The sequence below is a fragment of the Bidens hawaiensis genome, unplaced genomic scaffold (genome assembly GCF_021521415.1).
Source record: "Bidens hawaiensis isolate Kalapana, Puna unplaced genomic scaffold, B.hawaiensis_p1.1 tig00019321_1, whole genome shotgun sequence".
Classification (NCBI taxonomy): Eukaryota; Viridiplantae; Streptophyta; class Magnoliopsida; order Asterales; family Asteraceae; genus Bidens; species Bidens hawaiensis.
In genome coordinates, this window is record NW_027492929.1 from 342,477 (window position 1) to 367,987 (window position 25,511).

The following is a 25,511-nucleotide window of genomic DNA, read 5'->3' on the forward strand; positions in this document are numbered from 1 at the left end:
GAGCCAACCTCCCTCTAGTTTATGAATTTTTTTATGCATATTAAGTCTGACCCCTCGACGTTTATGTTCAAACTTCAACACTGTATATGTATGTATGTATATAGTGTAAATCACACACACACATATATAGGATTGATTAGAACCACTTTGAGTTTTAAGAACTCGAAAGAACTCAACGTAACAATTTTTTTTTTCGAATTTTTTTTACACATGTGTAATACGTAAGCGTAAGTAATGTACAAAAAATTACGGTTTTTTTTACACACCGAATCGACTTTTTATACATGTGTAACTAACGTTTAAACTTGTGTAATTATCAAAAATACTTATTCTCTCTCCTGCTTCATTTTTTAATTAAATTTAATCTCAACCACATATTTCAAATCATTTAATTAAATGTGTGGTTCAAAATTGAGTTCTTAAAGTTCTTAAAACTTACCATGGTTCTCAAAATAACCCTTCATATATATATATATTATGTATATATTCTTTGCTAAAACAAGTGGGATGCATATTGTTTCCGTCCCATTCTGAGTATCACTTTCACTTTAACACCAACAGTCCCAATACCAACACCAATCCCATACCACTGTGTCTTCTTTCTTTTTCTTTAAACCTACTGACACAAATCTTTGATCTCACTTCCATTAACTCCAAGTACATGACCATGTGATATTGTGTGCTCTATAACAAGTTTACTCCTTCATAACCAACTTCTCACTCACTTTCCATACAACATATTCACCATGAAGCTTCAACCACTTATTATTATCAGCTGTTTAGCTTTGTTGTTCACCTATGCTACTACTTTGCTTTCTCCTACTGGTGTCAACTTTGAAGGTTGTAACTTTTTTTTATTCATAGTTTAATGAATTCATTACAAAGTTTGTAATTTTTTTTTATTTTTTTTTTGCAGTACAAGCTTTGATGAATATAAAGAATGGTTTAGATGATCCACATAGGGTGTTGAATTGGGATGCTGATGCTGTTGATCCATGTAGCTGGACTATGATCACTTGTTCTTCGGATAAACTCGTCATTGGCTTGTAAAAATCATTTTTTTTATCAATTTTTTTTTCTTGAAAAAAAAAATTAAAGATCATTTTTTTAACTTGATATTTTCTTGAAATATTGTAGGGGGAGTCCAAGCCAGAATCTTTCGGGTTCACTTTCGCCAAGTATCGGTAACTTAACGAATTTACAGACAGTGTAAGTAGTAAAACACAAAAACTTAATAATATTTGGATGTGCAAGTTGTGACATGTGATGCTAATGTTACAAGTATTTAATGCAGGCTGCTACAGAATAACCGAATCTTGGGTCCACTTCCTGTTGAGCTTGGGAAGTTACCTAAGCTTCAAACACTTGATCTTTCTAACAATATGTTAACCAGCGCAATCCCGCCTTCTTTAGCCAAGATCAAGACCTTGCAGTACTTGTAAGTGTGTGAAATGACCGTTTTACCCTTGGTTTTCGGGAGCGAATTATTATATTCAAAGAGTAATGATTTGGTCTTACTTTTATTATGTTAAAGTTTTTTTTATTTTGAATTGTCACAGGCGGTTAAATAATAACAGTCTTACTGGTCCAATTCCTCAGGCTTTGGCTAACATGACACAACTCACATTTCTGTAAGTTAGCTTTAATATCTTTTTTAAAAGAATTTTTTTTCCAAAAATACCCTTGTCTTTTAAGACAAATTGACTGAAATACCCTTTTGCAGGGACTTGTCATATAATAATTTAAGTGGTCCTGTTCCAAAGTTTCAAGCTAAAACATTCAAGTGAGTTACCTCATTTATCTTTTTTTTTTAACTACATTTTGTGGTCAAACATTTTATATTTAAATTGTAAAATTGAAGAGATGTAAAATCTTAATAAGTACTATATAACTTGTAGTTGTAATACTTATTAAATTATTTAACTATCTTGACAATTTTTATAAAAATACATGAACAAACAAATCAAATATGAAGCTTCAAAGTTATATTCATTTGACCTCAAAAGTCAAACAAAACTTTTTTGTATCTAGTATTTACTTTAAGTTAAACTCATTGTAACTTACTGTAACCAGATGGACAGTATTATAGGACATCCAATAATATGTGCCACCTTGTCCTTTTAGACTTTTAAATTTACAACTGTTTAAATCTTTTTTTGACTACACTTTGACTTTTTGGTCAAACATTCAACATTTGACTTGCAAATTTGAAGAAATATATGATCTCAACCAGTACCATAAAAACTAATTTACAATATTTGTTATATTTTAGACAATCTTAACAAATTTTTATAAAAACACCTAAAGAAATGACTAAAATATTAAGCTAGGAATTTATATCCGGTTGACCTCGAAAGTCAAATTAAAACTATAACCATTGTAACTAAATAACTTACTGCAACCATGTGACCAGTATTATGGGAAATCCAATAATATGCGCGACTGGGACCGAGCAAGACTGCAACGGAACAACGCCCACGCCAATGTCGTTAACCATTGGCGGTCAACAAAGTAAGACTATATATGCCCACATGTTTGTACAATTCAATTATTATTATTATTTTGCATGAAACAATAGACCCAACAGTTTCTGTTACACTCAGAGTCACAACCATCTGCTACACCAAAAACAAGCAAGATGGCTCTAGCATTCGGGACCAGCCTTGGATGCTTCTGCTTGCTGTTTTTCGGGTTTGGGTTCGCGTTTTGGTGGCGAAGACGGATTAACCAACAAGTTTTCTTTGATATCAATGGTGAGTTTAGAATTTTTAATGTTTGATTAAACTTTTATTAAATTTATTTTTAGGTTGTTTAGCAAAATTACAAGTGTTTTTAAGAGGTTTTAAAATTTTTGAATTACTTTTTCATTTTGTTTCTCAATAAAATTAAATTTGTTTTTTTTAATAAATTGTATTATTAACTTTTTTTTCTTTCTAAAATCTAAAAACAAAGTTTTGTAGGTTATTTTTTTCAACATCGCGAAATAAATTTTATTTAAAACCAAATTCTTTCAAAATAAAGTACTTTTTATATTTAAATGACAAAAAAATACTTTATCTTGAAGTAACTCGGTTTTTAATAAAATTTATATTGAAATGTTGAAAAAATTTATATAAAACTATTATGGGGGAAGTTAACGTATAAATGAAATTAACGTGCTAAACGTGAGAATCAAATAAAGTAATTATATATACAAGTAGAGTAGTTATGTAATGTAATGTACATAACTACTCTACTTGTATATATAAGAGATCACTCTATAAAATAGTAACCAAGTTTTGAAATTGTTCCAATCAGGTCACTCATAAAATTTTTTGTGCCAATTAGGTCACTAAGTTTCATTTTTGTTCTTATCATAGATATTTTACCTGGATAGCAGATTATGCAGGTTTTTTTTCCTATTTTTAAATAGTTTGACAGTGCAAAATATTTTTTAAAATTTGAGAAAAATAACTTTTAAATTGCGAAAAATTGCAAAAGAATCTGAAAAAATGCAAAAGAAATCTTATTTTTTTTATTTTTGTTTTTGAAGTTTTTCAGATTTTTTTTACAATTATTATTTTTCTCAATTTTACTAATTTTGTCATTTTTATAAAAAAAATTTACACTAATTTGTATTTGATCCAAACCCAACTATTATTTAGATAAGAAAAAGTTAAATATTGCAAATTATTAGAGAAAGGTTAAATAAAATATTAAATAATTATTGGAAAAAGAAAAGTTATTCATCACTAGAAACACTTATACATGCTCCAAACCACTTTTAATTATAAAAAAAAATAAAATTACTATATGTTATATGTTACATGTGGTTTAACTTATGTTTTTTATGCATGCAGAACAATATAGGGAAGAAGTGTGCATGGGCAACTTAAGGAGATTCCAGTTTAGAGAACTTCAAGTTGCTACAAGCAACTTTACAAGTAAAAACATACTTGGCAAGGGCGGGTTCGGGATCGTGTACAAAGGGGTTTTATCTGATGGCACTGTTGTAGCCGTTAAGCGGCTAAAAGATGGTAATGCGGTTGGTGGTGAGATCCAGTTCCAGACCGAAGTTGAAATGATAAGCCTAGCGGTTCATAGGAACTTGCTTAGGTTGTATGGCTTTTGCATGACGTCGTCAGAACGGCTCCTGGTCTACCCCTACATGTCAAATGGGAGCGTTGCTTCTCGTCTTAAAGGTGCGTGTTTATACACGAGTTGTTAGATAGAATATATTAGTTAAGGTTTGTTATATAGTGAACCAAATGACATGTTCAGTGAACTGTTAAGCGGAAAGTTATTATGTTTGTTCATTTTATTAATAAATGACTATGAACATACATTTTTGTTCATTTAGTTAAGTGGACGAACATGAACACGTTTCCATTCGTTCATTTACATTTGTCTAAAATAGTATACAATATATTTAAGTTTATTTAGTAATATATTAACTTAAAATCAATATGATTTATCAAAACTTATATTTATTAAAATTTTAAATTATTATAACTTTTTATTTAAATATATTTAAATTATGAGAAATTTTCAACTTACTAATTAAAATGTGTATATTTTTATAAAAATATTTTCAGAGTTATTAAACTTACTTATTTATATATAAAAATTCATTTTATATGTTATTTTTAACCGCAATATGCGGAAGCGTAAAACGGGAATGCAACAGACACCTCTGGTATCAACTACATTGTTTATAAAGAAAATTAACAAACTAATTTACATCATGTTACATTTTTTTAACTATAGTTACGAACTAAGCGTTTCACAACATAACCGGTTCTTTAAGTCGCTTTATTCTTTAACATTTTCATATTTTGAAACCATTTGTATAAATCTTTTTTAGCTTTTAAAATGTTGGATGTAATGATAAAGCTAGACTATAATTTCGATATTCAAATAAAATTTTAATTGATATTCGTTTATGTTCATTCATTTGCGTTCGCTTATATTCATTTGTGCTTTTTTGTGTTCGTGAACCATTAATTTAGAATATTAACGAACAAACATAAATGTTCATTCATTAAATGTTCCTGTACATTCATTTGTTCGGTTAAAGTTAAAAAAACGATTGTATATTATTGCAGCCAAACCGGCTCTCGACTGGGGCACAAGGAAGCGAATCGCCTTGGGAGCGGCCCGTGGTTTACTATATCTACACGAGCAATGCGACCCGAAAATAATCCACAGAGACGTGAAGGCCGCAAACATATTACTAGACGATTACTGTGAAGCCGTAGTAGGTGATTTCGGGCTGGCCAAGCTTCTAGACCACCATGACTCACATGTCACAACCGCGGTTAGAGGAACCGTGGGCCACATAGCCCCAGAATACCTCTCAACGGGCCAATCGTCAGAAAAAACAGACGTGTTTGGGTTCGGGATTTTACTACTCGAACTCATCACGGGCCAACGAGCCTTAGAGTTTGGCAAATCCGCGAACCAAAAGGGGGCTATGCTTGATTGGGTTAAGAAAATACATCAAGAGAATAAACTAGACATATTGGTAGATAAGGATTTAAAAACAAATTACGATCGAATCGAGCTCGAGGAGATGGTTCAAGTGGCGTTATTATGCACGCAATATCAACCGGGTCAAAGGCCGAAGATGTCTGAAGTGGCCCGGATGTTGGAAGGCGACGGGCTAGCTGAAAAATGGGAAGCATCTCAATGGGCCGAGGCTAACGGGGGCCGGGCCAATGAGTTCTCGCACTCTGAACATTATTCTGATCTTACTGATGACTCTTCGTTGCTTGCACAAGCGATGGAGCTTTCAGGACCGCGATGATGTGTCTAAAAAGATTAATAAAATCGGTTTATGATGATCGGGTTGTACAGAAACCGAATTAAAGTTTATATTTATAAGTCTATGTTTATTTATATGGTTTTTGGGTTTGTTAAGTGTTAATCTTTTAAGAAAAATGTTGTATAAATTATTGGTTTTTATTTAATAAAATGAGGACCAAATCGACGATTTAGTATATAGATTTTGCCGGTTGTGGTTGTGTATCGTAAGGAATTCGAACAACTGTTTCAAATACATAACTTGAGCTACGATTGGACGATCAACTTTATGCATAAAAACATTTTTTTTATTTATTAGTTTCAAGCATAACATATTTCTTGACACATTAACACTGCAAAAGGCTACTTCAACTGATATTTGAGTTCTTCAACCTTTCTTTCAGTGTCCTTTAGTGCTTTCCCATATTTACTAATCAACTGAAAAAATAAAAAAAATAAAAAAAAAATTATTAACCATTAATCAGCCTTCTAACAATATTTATTTACCAAAAATCCACCTCGTCGACTTCGTTTGATGTCATAATGAAAGGCGGAGACATCATTATACTGTCGCCAGCAACACGAACCAGCATCCCGTGTTTCTCACATTGTGCTCCAAAGTATGCGCCTATTTCTGTGTTCAAACATCATTAAAAACTTTGTTTAAGGTTTGATCTTGAGTTAATGGCTATTTTCGTCCCTGTGGTTTGCTGTTTTCGCCACTTCAGTCCAAAGTTTGAAATTTTATCAATTTCGTCCTCACGGTTTTCAAAATTGGCCAATTACGCCCCACCTTCTAACGGCATCCAAATATGTCGTTAGTTTAAGGGGTATTTTCGTCTATTACACATTTTAATAATTAAAACTTAATATATAACCCAAATTTGTACACCTCTAAACAATGAAAGCCTGTGTTGAAGCTTACGACCGCCTACCAGCACCGGATTTGTGCACCTCTCCGGTGCCGTTGGTTTTTATAACCCAGATTTGTGCACCTCCAAGTCCATTCTTAATATATTTCCGGCAGCCATGAAAGCTTCAATGAAGTTTCGAGAGGATCAAAAGCCACTGTTGAGAGCAAAAGTGCCGGTCAACATTCTCGGCTTGCAGTTCCAATCCGGCATCGTTGCCGGAGAATCAAAAGAGCCGTCGTTAAACCTCGCTACGTTCTTCGAATCCGGTCCGTCCGTGAAGGTCGCGTATCGTCCGAATGATGCGTCCAATCCGTTTAGTATTGTTCAAAACTGGAATTGGAAGCTTTGGGTCTCCGGTTTCGAGTGCTTTAAACATGAGCGCTGAGTTTAGTTATATCGGAGGTATTATTATTATTATTATTATTATTATTATTATTAATCAAGTAAAAGATGGATTTGTTTGGCAAACTTTTGGGTTGTTAAGTAGATTGAAGCACAATGTGTGTGCAGGAAATTGAAAAAACCGATTCGAACCCCAAATCCCGACCACCAGAATATCTTGGCATCGGATAATGAATGGGAGGGTACATTAAGGGTTAACCCAGTATTGATTTAAGGGAGATGGAACATGGGCTCATTGTAAAGTTTTGATTAGAGATGTGGGGGTGGTGGCGGGTTGGGGATGGTGGTGAAGGATGAGTTGAAGAAGAAAGAGAAAGAGAAAATATGTTTTTTTACTTATTTATTAAAATATTTAGTAAAATGTAATAGACGAAAATACCCCTTAAACTAACGACATATTTGGATGTCGTTAGACGGTGGGACGTAATTGGCCAATTTTTAAAACCGTGAGATGTAATTAACAAAATTTCAAACTTTGAACTGAAGTGGCGAAAACAGCAAACCACAGGGACGAAAATGGCCATTAACTCTTTGATCTTTGATGGCTAATTATATATATATATATATATATATATATATATATATATATATATATATATATATATATATATATATATATATATGGGAGGGTTATCCTAAAAATAAGTAGTTTCCTAGGAAGACTAGGAATAAATCATAGTCATTGGATCAAGTTAATCAATGGTTGAGATTTAAAATTACCAATAACCGACATAGTGTCCTATAATCACTCTTTCATTATTATAACCACATGGTTTCCTAGAATTGTTCTTTCATCATCGTTTGTAATGCCAAATGTCAAGAATTTATTGGTTCTTACCATTCATAGGAAACTCCTTATTCTTATTTGAACCCTTTTATCTATATATATATATAGTGGAGGGATAATTTGAGAATTTGATGAGTTTTAAGAACTTTAAGAACTCAATTTTAAACCACATATTTTATTAAATGAGTTGGAATATGTGGATGAGATTAAATTTGATTAAAAAAAGAATCAGGAGAGAGAATAAAGATTTTTGTTGATTACACAAGTTTAAACTTTAGTTACACATGTGTAAAAAGTCGTTTCGGTGTGTAAAAAATTACGGTAATTTTTTGTACATTACTTACGCTTACGTATTACACATGTGTAAAAAAAATTCAAAAAAAAAGTTGTTACGTTGAGTTATTTCGAGTTCTTAAAACTCAAAACGGTTCTCAAAAGAAATCAATCCTATATATATATATTAAAATTGAGAACTTTGAGAACCATTTTGACCACAAGAAAAACTCTTTTTTAGAAAAATAAAAAAATTATAAAACAAAAAAAACGCGAAAATAAAAAAAAGTAAAAAAACCAAATAATTTTGTCTTTCATCCCGGTTTCATAAAAAAATAAAAAATAAATAAATAGATTATCGGTTTAGCAAAATTATACATATATGTATAATACTTATTTTTTTAATCTTATACATACTATTCTTTATACGCATATGTACAATTAAGATAAATGATAATGTGCATATGTGGTGCATTATGTAAATCGAGATTAAACACAAATATTCGTATGTGTATAAGTAGGTTTTTTTTATTAAACCGGGATGAAAAATAAAATTTTTTGGTTTTTTTACTTTTTTAAAATGTTTGGTTTTTTTTCATTTTATAATTATTTATATATATTTTTTAAGAGATGTTTTTGTGTCTCAAAATGGTTCTCAAAGTTCTCGATTTCAAAAAGTTCTCTTAGGATATATATATATATATATAGTCGAAAGCTTGTGATTCTTAAGTTAAAATCAGTCTTACTCCATTCGGGTGGGAACAACTCGTGTGGTGACTTGTTATCTGTAAACTCTGCCCCCAAAATCAATCCAGTTCCGCGAATCTATAAACATTTGAACACGTAAAGAGTTATGTTATGACTTTTGAAGTCAAACATGAAATAAACAACAAAAAAAAAACATGAAACTTCTTAACTGAAACATAAACATATTGTTGTTACAACATAAAAAATGCTAGAAATACCTCTCCAATAACGGGACTTGACGAAAAGGCTTTGATACCGTCTTGAAACATTGGCGAGATACGGTTTACTTGATCAAGAATATTCCTTTCTCTTATAAAAATTCAACATATTAAAATCTTAAAATAGTAAATTTTACGACTTTAGCTTTTATTTCATTTAAAATCCGAACAAAAAATAACATACTGATAAATCTTGAGCGTTTCCAGCGCAACCGCACACGCTACAGGGTGCCCGGAATACGTGAATCCATGAGAAAATGCACCTAAATATTATAATATAAATAAAATAACAAATTAAATACGAGATTATGTTGTAACTATAAAAAATATGGTTTTACAAGTTTAAAAGACAGTACCAAGTTTATTGCTTTGAGAATGTATGACATCTGCAACCTTTGGGCTCACAAGAACCGCACCAATCGGCATATATGCTGAAGAAAGTGCCTGAAAATATTAACTAATATTAACCTTTTAAACGATTAAAAGTGATAATTTTTAAAATGAAAATATTTTAATGCATTTATACCTTAGCAATGGTGACAAGATCAGGTTTAATGTCATATTTATCACAACCAAACATGGTTCCAAGTCTTCCAAATCCACAAATTACCTGAAAATAATATGCAAAAGTGAGTCGGATGCGTGTCATGTAGGCGTGACATTAATAATATCGAAAGTACCTCATCAGCAATGAATAAAATGTCATATTTTTTTACAACAGCTTGAATCTGCATAAACAAAAGACACATAAAAAATATGAAAACGAACGATCGACTGAGCATAGGGTCAAAATGTTGGTCAACTTAAAAGTCAACTTGACCTTCTCAAAGTATGTTTTAGGAGGAAGTATCACACCTCCTGCTCCCATAACCGGTTCGGCAATAAAAGCACCAATCTTTAAACAAAAAAAACAAAAAAATTATTTAAAATTTAGTCAACCAATTATTAATCTTTAGTTAAAATGATATGTTAAGTGAGTTTACCGTCTCGGGTCCTTCTTTGAGAATAAGATTCTCCAAATTGGTAGCGAGTCTAGTTGAAAACTCCTCTTCGGTCTCGCCTAACATATTATTTTAAAAAATTAAAATAACAGAAAATAATGTCTTGAAACAAGAAAAAGAAATCAAACCGGGAAGATGAAATCGCCAATAATGTGGACAATCTGTGTGCAATACAAATGGAGCTGGCAGATCAAAATGTTGATGTAATGCAGGAAGTCTGAAAAAAAAAATCATAAGTAAAAAAATATACATAGCAGAAAATTAAAATTTCTATAAAATCTTGTTTTTTTAACTGTTTCTATAAAATCTTTAAATTTTTATAATTTGTATACACATCATACCCTGAAAGACTAGCTGATATGAGAGTGGATCCATGGTATCTGTGACAATATAGAGTACATATTAATATATTATAACAATGTTAAGTATGAAATATTTATGCGAAATTAGTCGTAAGGATGTGAAATTACGATTTTGTCCTCGCGATGATTTTCTTCTTATTTGGCCTTCCAAGCGCGTTGTTATAGTACCAAACCAGCTTCACCTGTAAAGTAGATATCAAAATGAAAATTAACATTCATTACAAAATATTAAAATCATTAATTCACATTATAAGTTTATAACCGAACCTGAGTATCATTAGCATCCGACCCACCGTTCGTGAAATGTACTTTAGCCATTTCATTTGATGTGAACATGCTCAGAAGTTCGCTTGCAAGATCCTGTAACCAAAAGCATAAAAATATTATCAACTATTCTATTATTGTACATTTACGAAATAAACGATTTTATTGTACCAAAGAAGGTTTTGTAGTACGGTTCCAGAACGAATGGTAGAAAGGTAAAGTATTTAGTTGCTTAGTTGCAGCATCAACGAGTCGAGGCTCGTTCCCACCTAAAAATAATTCAAAATAATATTAATAAGTTATTAATAAAATGTTGCAAATGGAAATATGAGATTGACCTAAAGGATTGCACCACAAGCCTGCAAGTGCATCAAGATACTTCTTCCCATTTACATCATATACATATGATCCCTATAAAAGAATAATATTTTTTTATAAAAAAAATGTAAATATTAATTTAGCTTATAAGTTAACCTGTATTAACTGAATACCTTGGATTTTTCTATGACCAACGGGTTTGAATCGGTAGTTTGCCATCCGGCTGTGAAAGGTGCCAACATACCATGTCCCTTATATCTGTGAAACCATATTAAAGTTTACATAATTTATGCAAATTGAGAGCGGACAATTAGTTATGCGTGTAATGTGACATACCCGTCATCATCAACCTTGGCGACGTTTGTACTGTACGATCTTACAGCGGAAAGAGTGCGTGCGTTTCTTGTGCATGAATGGATCTTTATGCAAGTAAACCACACCAAAATTTAATTAAAGAACGATTTTATATGAATTTGTTATAAATTGTTGAGTTTGCTAAAGAAACACCACTGACACAGTATCCAGACACCACTGACGTGTCATATGGGATGTATGAAGTAGTGTTTGTCACGTATCATGTATTTGATCAACACAAAAATGACTAGTGTGACCATGAGACCATCGATAAAGTCATATGGCTTGTATAATCATTTTTAACTTTAACATATAGCCCGTATGATATGACATGCTCTAGTGTGTAGTCTTGATCTGACATCAAGCGGCCCGTACGATGTGACAGACACATTGGTGTACAGATTCATTAGAGGTGGTGTCACTATATATACTATCACCCTACTTGTTGAAAGTGAATTCATGTAAATAAATATGAGTTCCATCTATAACATTTATTTTGATCCCAAGATAAGGTATATATCAATCAATCAATCATACCCAGTGAAATCCCACCAACAGCAAAGCTATAAGTGGGGTCTGGGGAGGGTGTGATGTAGGCACACCGCACCTCTATCCATATGGATAAAGAGGTGGCTTCCAGAGAGACCCTCAGCTCTAGAATACATATGTCTGGGACAATATATGAAAATCAAAGTCCAACAGTAAATAATAATAATAATAATAATACAAATAATAATAATAATATGTATATGGGAAGAAAACACCATTATTATGTGTGACCAAAGCAAGGTAAATAGACGCACTAAATAAGGTACTATCATAAAAAGACAACTCCTAAATAAAACTTTAGATATCTTGATTTTCTCTAATTTTAATCATTCATGTTGTGAGAATCAACAAGACCTTTAACTTTGAGGTCAAACACCATAATTCAAACACAAAATTGGCATAAATTATTAGAATTTCGAAAAAAAAATAATAATCTAAGTCAAACTGTATACCAACTAATGCATAATAAAAGTTTGGTTATAAATATCTAAAAAGTTGTCATGTATGATTTAAAATATAAAGGCATTTTATCAGTCATGAAAACAGAACTTGACCCAGAAACACGTCTAGGTGCATTCAACACTCAGCAGCATAGCCTTAAAAAACACAAACTAATACACAGATAAAACAGTATAGAAATCCGATGAAACAATATTAATATATGATAACAATATTAATATAATGATGATTAAACAGTATAGAAATCCGATGAAACAATATCACTTGTCAAAATATTATATTAACCTTGGAGGAGGTAGCAGTAGATATTAGTGATCGGATGAAATGATGATTCTTCATACCTTTCTTTTCTTGTTTGTTGAGGAGAGTGAGTGAGTGTGAGAGAGAAGAAGAATAATAATAATAATAATAATAATAATAATAATAATAATAATAATAATAAGTATTATTATTATAAATTATTAAGGGCCTACAAATAAGTACAAGGTATGCATGAAGTAGACAACCACTACTATGTGATATAAGATTCCAACACGGAAAACAATAATAACTAAAAAACAGCTTCATCCGTTTGGCTTTAGATGTCTTCGGTTTCCTTTGTTTTTTCTTTTAATTATAATTATTATTATTATTATTATTGATCAAAATATAATATACTTTGGTTTCCTTTTTATCTATAACATAAAAAACCATGTTTGGTGCCAACCCGCTGCCAATCGAATTCATGTCAATTGTCGACTCACACTTGCAAAGCGCGAATTTTACCAACCAACTACATGTTTTGACTTTTTTATGGTAAAGCTTAAATCTACCCGAGGTCAACGCAAGAAAGAAATTTCTAAAAAAATTCTAAAAAAAATTGTAAAAATACATAACACAAAAGCGATTATTATACAATAGTAGCCAGGTAACAATAAGTGATTATTAACCTGGTACAATAGTAGCCAGGTTAATAATAAAGATTATTATTAACCTTTTGTTTTAGAGCAAGAAGATTGAATTGAATTCAATGTCCAAACAGATGGGTTGACTGAAATTCAAAGTCAATGTACAAGTATTGCTGTTTAGATTCATTCCACACACCAATGTAATGCAAGTAAGGTATACATATCAAACTCAATCATACAAAAACCACTACAACTCTATATCAACAACCATCTCTATCATATGATTCCGCTACTTATGCTGGAAGTTGCATTTATCTTCAGGGACTTCTCCGGGACATAGGTTAGACCTGTATGTATCAACCACCATCTTATCATTTGTTTGTTTCTAACAAATCTCAGTAATATTGATTTCATATTTCTAATAATATTAGTACCTTTCTCCTTAACGCTGATCTGTAACGAATCTAGAGTAATAATGCCATCAGTAAGTGGAAGTAGCTCGAGCTTGATTGTCGCTGTAGATCGAGAAGGAACACACCTGAAAAACAAACAAAGCGTCATCCAGTAATGTAATGTAAACCATAAACAAAAATAGCAACAAGAGATGAGTATTATTTATTATTTATTATTATTACCCTAGGGGAACTCTACTCTGCAGCCACAAGTGTGTGCATCCCAGATCACTTGTCGGAAGTACATCGCTGAGGGAAATTGTGTACTCGTTAAAGCTGTCATCACTCAGCGGTCCCTGTCCCTGTCTACTATCACCGTCCGTAGGTGATGCAGGTGTAGAGTTTATAGATACCACCGAAGGCAGACAAGAAAACGAGGCCGGAGCAAGAACAGTCAGTGTTAGATCTTCAGATGTCAGATTTGAAGCCTCGAGTGTTAAAACCTGACAATAACAAATGAATTTTAATCTCCATTCAACTTAATAATCATTAATTATAGCTTGGTTGAAACTTGAAACCTGAACAGGTAATTGAGGAATTCTATCATCTATCGGTCTTGACATTTGAGAAGCAACAGAGATCAAAAGATCCCTTGGCATACGAGGTCGCCAACTTGTTGGCTGTTTGAAGAACAACCTAGATTCTGCATTCAAATTATACATCATCATAAAACGGCTTCTATTTCGTTTTTTGGTTGAGTAAGGAGGAAACTTAATTACCAGTATAGTTGCATCAACATGATACTAGAACTGCATACTTATCACCCAGCATCACACCATCAGAAGGCGGACTCTAAAATCAACTGAGAGGAGATAAAGAACGGGAAGGAGAAGTCGAAGAATTGTCCAAAGGAAGCAACCACTTCAACAGATCTCCACACGGGTCCCCTTGCTGATTTGAGTAACTTAAGCTGCTGCTGCCTTCAGGTTCAGCACTCAAACTTCTCTCCTCGTATTTTTCAAACTGAATGAGTTCTAACACGGGATCTTTCAAACAGTCCACACCAATGTTCACCTGTAAAAGCACCTGCATCCTTCCAAACAACAAAATCGAATGCAAATCAGTAATATCCTTTCAAAAAAGTACAAACATGTTGGGAAACTCACATTCGAATTGAAGATTCGATTTGGCTTTCAATCATTCGAATTCGATTATGTTCGAATTTCGAATTCAAACTATACATTTTATTTTTATTATAAATATACATATTAATAAAAAGATATATTAAAGAAGTCTTGTAAGTTCTAAAGACTAAAAACTTGAAGTTCATCATTTTGGTCATTAATTCATGTAATTGGATCCACTTCAAATATTTTGGATGTTACCACTTCAAATATTTAGGATGTTGAATGATTTATTTATTTTATAAACTTGTATTTTTAGTTGTTTGTAGTGTTTTTGAAACTGGAATTAAAATTAATTATTTTTTGACTGAAATCGAATCGAATCCATTTGAATTCAACTCAAATTCGAACTTCAAACTCGAATCAAATCGAATTACGAATCGACTAGCTTGAATTTGAATCGAATTTGTCAACTCTATTTCAAATCTTTAAAAAATTTAAAACTCGAATAATTTGGATATTCGAAATTCGAAACCACCCTAGGATGATAACACGCCATTTCAGAAACATACCACTATATCTCCATTAGCAAGCGAGCAACACTTAAACCCGTTTCTTGCCACTCCACCTGAGGTACTAGCATCCGGATTCTCTCCATCAACTGGAAGGATCTTCTTATCACTCGGCTTCCCTCCAACCATTTCCGTCGATTCTCGAAACGTGTCTTGGGTTTTTCTTTTTGACCAAAGTGGTTCATCTGCCTCGGCAATTTGGGCAAAAAAATGAGAATTCCTAAATCTTTGCAACAATATTTCGGTTTGCCTTCTGTGATCTTCCATTCTGAGAAGCGACTCGCCAGTGGACATATCCTTCTTCGGGCCAGTCTTGTCCTGAGTAACAGGACTTCCAGAAACAGATGGAGATACTTCACCATTTTGCTTTTTGCCATTTTTACTCATCAGTTCAGCAACCTTGAATGGTGTTATAACTTCCGCTTCATGCTTACATGCAGACAAGCATGCTAGTATATGAACTTGTTCTCCTGGAAACAAATAAAAATGTAATATAGTAAAATGATAAGAAGACCCCACTTACAGGAAGAACGGCAGAACGTCATGTCGAAAATTGATTCAACGAAAAGAATTGAGCAAGAAGAGTCACCTGGGAAGACAAATGGGCGGTCAAAAGATTTAAAAGATAGCATATCCGGCTCTTCATTCCAATGATCAGGAAGTTCCTCTGCAAAAGTGATGACCACCAATTATAGTTCAATATATGGTGCATCTAAAAACGGCAATACAAATTATTACAACCATCAAAAGTGCCTTTTTGAGTATTAGTGTATCTATCACTTATGTTTACAGTTATTCATCAGGAGCATTTGAACATTTAAGTACATCATGGTTACATGCTGTAACTTAAAACGTTCCGGCTCCTTTTTTTGTTTTTTCTTGATCTCAGAAACTATGTATCAGCGTACAGAAGACAAACCTAGTAATGGAACAAGTCACATAGTAGAAATCAGCTAATCATGCTCTTACTATACTGGACGGGATGCCAATCATGACTGACAGGGTTCATAAACGTAATGTCAATCTTTGCATTACATGACTAAAAGGATTCATATACATAATGTATTTTTATCAAGTTGGAACAATCAATACTAACTATAATAGCCTTAAAAAACATACACAGATAACTCAAGGAAGCATTCATAAATTTTTTTCCCCTTAAGCAAACTCTGTGAAGCTTTTCTGTTACTTGAATTCATCCATTAGTCCTTGATGCAGATCACTGGCGTGATATACCAATGATGACTCATGTAATTCATTAGCATTTCGATTCAGAAAAACAACTCTAAAGCTCGACTGCTGAAGCATTATGAGATATATTCAATGCAAGAAATGCTAGTTTGACTAGTAATTGTGATCAATATGCACAAGCAGTTATACTAACAAAACAAGCAACATAATAAGAGTAGGCCATTCAGCTTTTAACATCAACCATATCAATTTTACAATAAATGCACGAAGTGAAATTGATCCACTAAAACTACTACTTTGGCCTACAGGAGACAAAGACAGCAAATACATCTAAACAAAATATATAAAAGATGAATACAAGTAAATTCATGCAAGTAAAAAATATGCTAATAAGAGAAATGGAGAGGGCGTACTGCATGGAATGGTAATCCACCCTTCTCCTTCAGAAACATCTATGTGTTTATCCACAGCATGTGCTCCATTCTTTGTACTTAAGCCCCCAAATACACCATTTTCACTCACTATTCCTTCACTTCTTCCATCAAAAGTTTCAACCAGAGACGCTAGCGGAAACGGGTCTTCAGTTACAAGATCCTCTAGTGTTGCACTTGGCTTCCTATTTGGAGAAGCTTGAACGAGTGGCGGTAGAGCTTGTGGAGATGGAGCTTGAGGAGACGGAGCATGTGGCACATGAGCTGCAGTCGACTGGGACCGCAGTCCTAGAAAATTCATCGCCTCACCAAGAGTTTACCTGAAATATGTATATTTAAGCAGTATGTAGTACTGTAAACTCAATAAACTATTATTATATAACATTTATAAAATAGGCTAGTCAGCTAAAGTAACAAGTTTGTATTGCAGCTTTGATGCAGGTACTTTCTTTTCCACCCAACTCACACTTCACCAAGACTAATAAAAAAAGGTAATCTAAACCATTTAGCATAGCTTACAAATTGCGTTATCCATAATTATTAAAAGCCCTCACTTCTTGCACCTAGGCCCATTTTTCAAGCGAGGCTCAATAAATGCGCTTCTAGTTCCTAGGCGATCGCTTCAGCATTGTCTACGACAGGAACATGAGAGGATAAAAGCCAAGCAAAAGAAACGCAAGGAGTGCTATTGAAACTTAAATCTAGGAAAGATCAACGAAACTACATTGTTCATTTTGTCATTCTAACTTCTAAGTTTCGGGATTACATTTGAATCTTGAATATTTAGAACTTTTGATACTAATTACATGATACTAAACGTTATATAATAAACTTTGTTTATTTTATTTTAAAAAATAGTAAAAAAATTTCATATACATAATTTTATCTAAGTACTGGCACACCATTCTCATTATTTCTCTATTGTACTGGCATGCAGTGGCGGATCCGGGAATTTTTTTATTCGATGTTCTTAAAAACGGTACGAGTGGGGCAATGTAGATCTATTTGCTTATTGGCAATAGTTATCCTATTGAAACAACTAATTCAGTAATTAGGGTTTCAACAAATTAATATCATCCATACTAATTATTAACCTAATTCTGTAATTGAAACATGTATAGATGAAACTGGAGTAAAATATATATATAACATATTGATAGAATGAAAGATAAATCAAAGTAATTATCTAAGATTTAACGATTTACCTCTCTAAGATATAAGAATAAGAAATTGGATTTGGCGGGTAGAGGTGGACGCGGCGGCGGCGCGGTGGTTGGATTGGCCGGAGGAGACGTGATCGGATCGGATCTGGTAGATAGAGAGTGTAGTGGTTTGGTTGCAGGCTCACTCGATAATATTAATATGTATTACGTTAAAATGATGGAATTCTGCAACCTAATTTCTGTGTGTTTTTTATTTTTTAAAGTGTGCGTTTTTAACATATTTGCTGTTAGGCTACGTGTAATGGACGAAGTTTTGGGACGAATTTGGGCGAAAATGGGCGCCAACACTGCCCTGGGCGAATTGTGGGGCGAAAAGGTGTGTGTGTGTGTGTGGGGGGGGGGGTATTTGTTGCCGGCTTTGGGTTGTTTATATATTAATATTATATATGTTTGTGAGTGATATATATTTACACATATATATATATACAGGGGCTACAACACCATTACACCTTAAAAACAAAAACCTAACATTTGCTGACTGGGCATCACATGGCGCAAAACGCCCATTTTGTAGCCCCTTCACTACACATAACCTTAAGGTGGTATAACGACTGTGAAGTGGCAGATGATGGTATGGTCTTTTGCGGGAACGTTCAAGCCAAACTCGGAAAGCCAGTGTGGGCCCCGTTAAGACAACATAGTCTGCCAAAGTGGGTCAATGGGGCTCTCCAAATTTGGAGAGCGTGGTAGCCTAAATACAAGAAGGTCGTCATTATGTAAAAACAAAGGTTGAGTTAGGCTTGCGAGGTTGTCCGTTCGAATCCTAAGTCCATCCGGGTTTTACTTCCACCGTGCGTTCCGCCGAAGAGGAAGAGGAAGGGTTAGCCGATTCGAGATTACCAAATACAAGATTAGGAAACCATAATTTTAATTAACATAAGACATTGACCCTAATTACAAAGAAAAGTGAAACTATTAATACTAATCCTCTACGGTTGTCACTTACTAGTTACAAAAACTAACCCATTATTTTGCATCCTACAAATTAGCCTCAACTATACTAGGTTTGAATCAATGATATACCAAAAAATGGTCATGTGAATCCTATGAGGTGGTGTTTGCCGAATCACACAACTTGTATGATGTGTTTTACAAAAAAATGACTAATATAACAACTGACAAAGTCATATGAGCCTGCAGTATTATTTTTCGCCTATCATATGACCAATATGACATGACATTTTATCACACTATCATATGACACATGGGATGTCACATGTTATCGTATATAGACTTGATTTGACATCAAATGGTCGTATAGATAGCACCCCCTACTTGTTGGAAGAGATTCCATGAATAATCGAATTGATTTTCATCTATCATATTTTCCATTGGTAATTTGACAAAAGGATCCAATTAGAATAGAGATACATGTAAGCGGGAAACAAGTTGCGCCGCATTTATCTAACCTAAGATAAATTACCATCATAAGTAGATACCCAAAACTTTAGATATCTTTATGTTCTTCAATTGTAGACATGGATGTTTTTGTGTTTCTTCTCTTAATGTTTGTGGATAACTACGGTTCTATGGAAGATAGAAACATTAACCAGAAAAAACCATATCAAAGCTAAAATCAGTATCTTTCTTTCGTTAAAGCTCAAAAAGAAACGAGCCCGTTGACTCACATCCAAAGTCAAAAGATCCCGAATTTCTTAGAAAAAAAGAAATGAAATGCGAACGAAATCAGAATATAAAAAAAGAATCAATTTCTTGGCGAAACAGCCTTAAACAAGAAGACCCCAACACCACCACATGCAAATGCTAACAGTAAAGACACCATAACTCCATCAAGATTTGACCTTTGACTTTTCTTGACTTCTCTTTCGTGACGAGATCTTTCGCCCATTTTACTACGAAGACTATTATTCAGAATGTCAAGCTGATGCATAATTTTCAGTTGATTTCTCGCAATTCCCGACATCTGTTTCATACATTCAAAAAATTAATAAAATTTCATTTCTAACAAAAAATCAAACATTTTAAAAACACATTATTATTTTTATTATTATTACCTCTTCTATCAAATTAGAATCTTTGACTAATTGAGTCGAAGATGATGATTGGCGCACCGGGGATCCAGTGAAACACGAGTCGATTTTCTGTTGACTTTGACTAGCATAATTGACCCCTCTAGTCAACTGTGAATTCAGTTCATCAATACGAGACGTAAACTTATCCATTCGATCGTTTAAAGTCGAAATCTGTTCCGAAAGTTGACTAATTGTTCCCTTAGCAAAAAAGGAAAAAAAGTCAAGATATTGACCTTCTAGAATGTTAAGCACGCTAATATCCTTACCTGGCTTGCCAATGCGTGTGTCGGTTCGTGACTTACGCCCTCAAATCTTTTAATGGAAGTCAAATTTTTACTCGCGGTTGAATATGAATGTGACAACCCACTGCACATATAAAAATATGCAATAATATAATATGCAATGCCAACAAATATTATTATTATTTTTATGGGTATAAAATTGTTATCAAGTGTACCTTTTAAGAAACTTATTTCCTCTTGTAGGTAGAGTAACCGAACCTTTTGGACTTGAAAACATTTCCTCGTCTATACTTAGTTTCGTTTTTAAATCATCGGGTAACACCTAAAGCAATAAACATTTAGAAATTATATAAATTTTGGAAAATATAAAAATAAAATTTATACCAAGACTTCATTCAAGAGCTTTTCGAGCTTCATTTGTTCAAGATACGTTCGCGGAATATACGACCCTTTTAATCCCAAACGCTCAGCAACACATCTAACACTTGCCCGGTCTTTTCCTAGCACCTGAACATAAAGTCAAAGTCAAAGTCAAGTCTTAAAGTTAGTTAGTCAAAGTAAAAGGTGAGTTATACCTGGACATAGCGTCGGTTAACTTGTTCCAACCAGTCGATTTTCACGCACACGCTCTCATACTTAAACACGTGGCTGCTTCTTTTTAAAATGGATGCTATCGTGTACCCTAACGCCATTAAACCACCAAGAAGCCGAACACTAACTTCAAAACTGATTCTTGGAGATATTATAAACGGAGGGTCCGTAACCCATTCCTAAAATTTGGAAAAAAAAAATCTTGATCACCGAAAACAATAATCTTGAAAAAATAATAACTTTTCGAGAAACCATAGGTTATCGTCAAACCTCAAACATAAGATTGTATTTTCCTTCTCTGTTCCGCATCCTCAAATAAGATTGACAAGTTTCGGGGTCTTCGCCAGGTGGCAACAAAAATATATCATAAATCTGCTCCAATGATTTGGTGCATTCTTCTGACATGGCGGATTTGACTTGTTCCTCACTCACATTTCTTGAAGACTAAAATGTTTAGAATCTTGGTTAGTATATACTTGTTCAGGTCCATTTCGGTTTAAACTCGTGAACCCGTTTAGCTAAACGGGCCATGTTCGTTTCAACCTGGTGGGTTTGCAGGTTGACCCGTTTAACCCTTATATTTTTCATTTATGTTCTTATTAATGGCTTTATGTCATAAATTAATATTTTATGCCAGTATTTAGAACTTAAAATACAAATTGACATAAGATTATATAATGAAAATGTAACTCTTTTATATACATTTGTATATTTTATTGTGAAATTGTAAGATTAAAGTATTATTTGCGATAAAAAAATAAAAACTAAAAATTCAGGTTAAATGAATCATCGTCGTGTCAACGTGCAAACATTCATCTCGTGTTCGGGTTCATATGCCTGACACGATCTTCGGGTTCAAGACGTGTACGGGTTTTTATGTCGCGTTTGGGTTCGTATGTCTGACATAATATGTAAGATTTTAACAAAGAAAGTACGAACCTTTAGGATATAAGTGGGATTTTGAAACCCCGTGAAAGGATTAAACTTGTTGACGATTTTTATATGAGCAGTCTGAAGGTCGGGTTCTATGAATGCTTTGTACATTGGATAAACCTGTACATATAAAGTGATTATAAATATATTTATAAAAAACTTGTGAATTAAACATTTTTTCTACCTATAAATGAATTAAAAATTTAGATTAAACCGTTTCAGAAATCTGGTATATGATTTCTTCAGGTTCCTGTCCAGCCCGTTGTATGTCCCTTAAAACCCGTTTAACAAGATCAAAATGAACGCCACCTGTCACGGATACCCTAAGATCCAATAAGGGCCTCAGTTTTTCACTCAACGCATAGATCCCCTCGATTATCACAATTCGGGAGCTCGGGACTTCAAGTGTCCTGAAACCATTGTATAATCACATAATAATAATAATAATAATATAGCGTAAATGTGAGTGTTAAGGAGTAAAAATGCTATAAATTTTAGGGAACCTTAGCGGAATGGCCATTTTGACCGATGAGTTTGAAAAAATAGCCTAGACTTTTTCTTTTACAAAAGTATCTTTTGGCTTTTCTTGTTTTTAAGTTAAGAAATTGTTTCAGCCAACCAAAAGCTTCCACATGTCACACCCTGTTGCAAGTGCAACAAATTTCCATTTGGCTTCAGGAGAATGATTATGTTGCGCCAAATGGAAATCTGCTGCGTCAACATTAAAATCTTTTGTGCCTAGGGATACTTGTCAATGGTTAATTGAAAATTTAAAAGCCAAATTATCTTGTCAAACACATTGTTCGAGATGGTCATTTCGGTGATTTTTCCTAAATTTTATAAAAAAACTTGTACTTCTTATTATGTAGAATACTATTTTCTATAGCCTGTTTTATTACAACTAATTATATGACTTTGCATAAGTAAGTAATAGGTTAAAAAAGGATATGCGCACCTATAACCTGTGCGACAGCTAGACTTGAAATCATATATCGGGACTTCAATCGTCTTCCCCTCTTTCAAATCAAGAATATTTTGTAACAAAGTATCATAATCGGTCAAGCGAGGATCTACTCAAAAACAAAAATAATAACATTACACATTTGGTTTCCTAAATAATTTGACACGAAAAAAATCAAAACTTTAGCAATGAAGTGACAATCATACCATCAAAGTTCCCATCAATCACTCGAGTGGCATCATTGTAATTATCCATCGATATAACCGCAACACTCGGCATAAAGCTAACTATTTTGTCAGTAAATGCAGATTTCCCAGCACCCGAGGGACCCGCTAACCCGATCAAAATGATCCCCTCGTTTTTCTGGGCTAACATCTGGCAAGCCCGGATTACAACAAAGAATCCCTTTTCAAATGATAAAGAATCTTTAATCGGAACAATTTCGAACCGAGCATTATCTTTTCGCTTAACTAAACGCACTTGATCTTTCAAGAGCCGTTGTTTTCTCGAATTCGATTCGGCATTCGAGTTATCTTGATCCATTATGTTCAATTCTCTACATTTCACCAAAAACATGTTATCATTTCTAATCATAATAAGTGACTAAAACATAAACCCTAATAAACAAATAATCAAGATTCTTGAATTCAATACAAATTCAATACAAATCTTCTAAAAAGATTGAATGCCAGCCCACCCAGAAATGATACACACCATACAAATCAATAAAAATCCAAATCTTTACAAAAACCCAAATCAAGATTCATAAAAAAAACCCAAAATAAACGCATACAATTCAAAATTAACCAATAAAAATGAACAATAACTGAAACAAATCAATACCCAGATCATATTATCCAAAAATAAAAGTGGGGTTGTAAATAAATTGGATCTAAATCAATGAAAGCAACAATCTTTATCATAACAAGAAGTGTTAACAGAACAGAGGAGTAACAAGATTGTGTACCAATGGTTATTGCTATTGTGTGTATTGAGCTTGCTTCATGTGGAAGGTAATGAGGTGTTGTGATATTTATAGGGAATTGGGAATTGAATTTGCAGGATTTTCTGTAGTTAGCAGAGGAGATTGATTTTTGATTTGATTATATATAAACCCTTTGAATGAAGAAAATATCATGGTGTGATTAATATTATTATTATGGTAGATTTTTGTTGGGGCCCATGTTATGGGTTTGGAGATTGGACTGTTTAGATTTTTAAAAGTTAGAAAAGGATTTAGGTTTAGTTGGTTTGGAATCGGTTCTGGGTTCGGTCAATAAAGTCAAAATCGGGTCGGGTAAGAACTGGTTTCGGTTTTTGGCAGGGTTTTTATAAGTTTTTGGTCGGGTCGGGTTCGGGTTTTGACCGGGTAGATGTGGAACCAGTTCTGGTGGGTCGGGTGTGGTTCGGGGTCTAGGAACGGTTTCTCTTAGGAACTGAAACATGGTTTATACTTACGGGTCGGGTACACCAGGTTCGTTTATGCGTCGGGTAAAGTCTAATTGGTTACACAAGTAATATTATGTGGTTTTATATAATTAAAGTTATTATATGACATTTTAACATAAGAGGCGGTTAAACTATGTTTAAGAGATGATAATAAGATGTGTATTGATGATCTCAATCTTATACTTGATTGTAAAACTGTATTTCACAGTTGGTTTAATACCCATTGGACATTAGGTATACACGTGGGTATTGGGTATACCCATTTGTTTGTAAAAAAATACTTGTGTACTATTTTAACTTTTATAATGTAAATAAGTAGAAACATAAAAACTAAAAGCTAATGAATTAGTAAATTATTCTATTATCCACACAAGAAAAAAAAATAAAAAGAAAGTGTTTACGATTGTAGTTCAAATAACTGAGTACGCATTTTTCGTGTAATTGAACAAGGTATCACATAATGCCATAACTATTACATGCCCACGATTTTTATTTTTTTTATAATTGACATAATACCCACAGTTTTCTTTTTTAATTAACCTCGTGCGTGAATACTCAACCGGTTATCCTGCCCATTTATTTTGGTTTTACTTGTATGATTCAGGTCAAAATAATATGTACAAATGCATTATGCGGTCATCGCAATCCTCTAATGAAACTTGGTTTTGAGTTGAGCCTTCTTCCATATACGAGTCTTGATAAGTGAACCCTTGGAGAGCCACCGACTCCCACTATCATCCATGTACGATCCATACTATACCTAACCAAATGTTCATCCCGCCTCAATTACTCTCTTAACAACCGATCATTGTCTTAATAGATTGAAATTTACTTTCTTAACAACTCATCTTTGTCTTAATAGAGTCTGTCAATCAAATTTATATTATCAAATAAGTCCTTAACCAATGATATACTAGTTATTCTAACTAACTAAATTAATTAATTTATTGATAGGTGACATGTTTTGATGTTTTATAGTTGTGTTCATGTTTAAAAAAAACCTTGTTTGAACACATACTATATAAAATGTCAACCTAGTGAAGTAAAGCTTGT

The 25,511-nt window shown here is 33.2% G+C and overlaps 3 protein-coding genes and 1 pseudogene across 5 annotated transcripts; 1 reads left to right on the top strand and 3 right to left on the bottom strand.

The window, feature by feature from the left end:
- The first annotated feature begins 514 nt into the window (after positions 1-514).
- On the top strand, positions 515-5,891 carry LOC143558099 (protein NSP-INTERACTING KINASE 2-like). The gene is made up of 10 exons (XM_077047009.1): positions 515-840; positions 917-1,046; positions 1,138-1,209; positions 1,295-1,438; positions 1,560-1,631; positions 1,724-1,783; positions 2,414-2,511; positions 2,604-2,753; positions 3,840-4,181; positions 5,085-5,891. The coding sequence occupies exons 1-10, from the start codon at positions 747-749 to the stop codon at positions 5,783-5,785; spliced, it is 1,863 nt and encodes a 620-aa protein (XP_076903124.1). The 5' UTR covers positions 515-746; the 3' UTR covers positions 5,786-5,891.
- A 234-nt stretch (positions 5,892-6,125) lies between these two features.
- On the bottom strand, positions 6,126-11,483 carry LOC143558086 (gamma aminobutyrate transaminase 3, chloroplastic-like). The gene is made up of 18 exons (XM_077047001.1): positions 11,404-11,483; positions 11,241-11,325; positions 11,088-11,160; positions 10,921-11,018; positions 10,753-10,845; positions 10,594-10,667; positions 10,465-10,503; positions 10,252-10,340; positions 10,106-10,182; positions 9,943-10,017; positions 9,803-9,850; positions 9,649-9,732; positions 9,479-9,566; positions 9,307-9,385; positions 9,123-9,213; positions 8,904-8,982; positions 6,300-6,415; positions 6,126-6,219 (listed from the first exon to the last, which is right to left on the bottom strand). The coding sequence occupies exons 2-18, from the start codon at positions 11,307-11,309 to the stop codon at positions 6,145-6,147; spliced, it is 1,347 nt and encodes a 448-aa protein (XP_076903116.1). The 5' UTR covers positions 11,310-11,325; positions 11,404-11,483; the 3' UTR covers positions 6,126-6,144.
- Positions 11,484-13,434: 1,951 nt separating this feature from the next.
- On the bottom strand, positions 13,435-17,412 carry LOC143558094 (uncharacterized; annotated as a pseudogene). Its single transcript, XR_013139673.1, has 9 exons — positions 17,009-17,412; positions 15,994-16,071; positions 15,405-15,874; positions 14,585-14,794; positions 14,488-14,554; positions 14,287-14,411; positions 13,952-14,211; positions 13,751-13,854; positions 13,435-13,663 (listed from the first exon to the last, which is right to left on the bottom strand). The product of XR_013139673.1 is annotated as an uncharacterized LOC143558094 (transcript).
- Positions 17,413-19,842: 2,430 nt separating this feature from the next.
- Positions 19,843-24,031, bottom strand: LOC143558100 (inorganic pyrophosphatase TTM2-like). 2 transcript variants are annotated; one of them, XM_077047011.1, is made up of 12 exons: positions 23,977-24,031; positions 23,216-23,565; positions 23,004-23,118; positions 22,263-22,458; positions 22,055-22,168; positions 21,386-21,559; positions 21,100-21,294; positions 20,909-21,031; positions 20,740-20,846; positions 20,549-20,648; positions 20,265-20,480; positions 19,843-20,173 (listed from the first exon to the last, which is right to left on the bottom strand). In XM_077047011.1, exons 2-12 carry the CDS (start codon positions 23,550-23,552, stop codon positions 19,955-19,957), a joined length of 1,896 nt encoding a protein of 631 aa, XP_076903126.1. In that variant the 5' UTR covers positions 23,553-23,565; positions 23,977-24,031; the 3' UTR covers positions 19,843-19,954. The 2 variants fall into 2 exon arrangements, with proteins under 2 accessions (XP_076903126.1, XP_076903125.1); XM_077047010.1 differs by having other exon boundaries at positions 23,216-24,025.
- Positions 24,032-25,511: the final 1,480 nt, after the last annotated feature.

Excerpts from the sequence above, each read along its gene's own strand:
- LOC143558099 (XM_077047009.1), top strand. The coding sequence starts at position 747 with ATGAAGCTTCAACCACTTATTATTATCAGCTGTTTAGCTTTGTTGTTC. Across the intron at positions 1,210-1,294 it reads TTAACGAATTTACAGACAGT|GCTGCTACAGAATAACCGAA; the intron begins GTAAGTAGTAAA and ends TATTTAATGCAG. Across the intron at positions 4,182-5,084 it reads CGTTGCTTCTCGTCTTAAAG|CCAAACCGGCTCTCGACTGG; the intron begins GTGCGTGTTTAT and ends ATATTATTGCAG.
- LOC143558086 (XM_077047001.1), bottom strand. The coding sequence starts at position 11,309 with ATGTTGGCACCTTTCACAGCCGGATGGCAAACTACCGATTCAAACCCG. Across the intron at positions 10,668-10,752 it reads CGGATGCTAATGATACTCAG|GTGAAGCTGGTTTGGTACTA; the intron begins GTTCGGTTATAA and ends TCTACTTTACAG. Across the intron at positions 9,851-9,942 it reads CTAAAACATACTTTGAGAAG|ATTCAAGCTGTTGTAAAAAA; the intron begins GTCAAGTTGACT and ends TTGTTTATGCAG.
- LOC143558100 (XM_077047010.1), bottom strand. The coding sequence starts at position 23,603 with ATGATTAGAAATGATAACATGTTTTTGGTGAAATGTAGAGAATTGAAC. Across the intron at positions 23,119-23,215 it reads GATTGATGGGAACTTTGATG|ATCCTCGCTTGACCGATTAT; the intron begins GTATGATTGTCA and ends GTTTTTGAGTAG. Across the intron at positions 22,459-23,003 it reads AGCTGTCGCACAGGTTATAG|GACACTTGAAGTCCCGAGCT; the intron begins GTGCGCATATCC and ends CAATGGTTTCAG.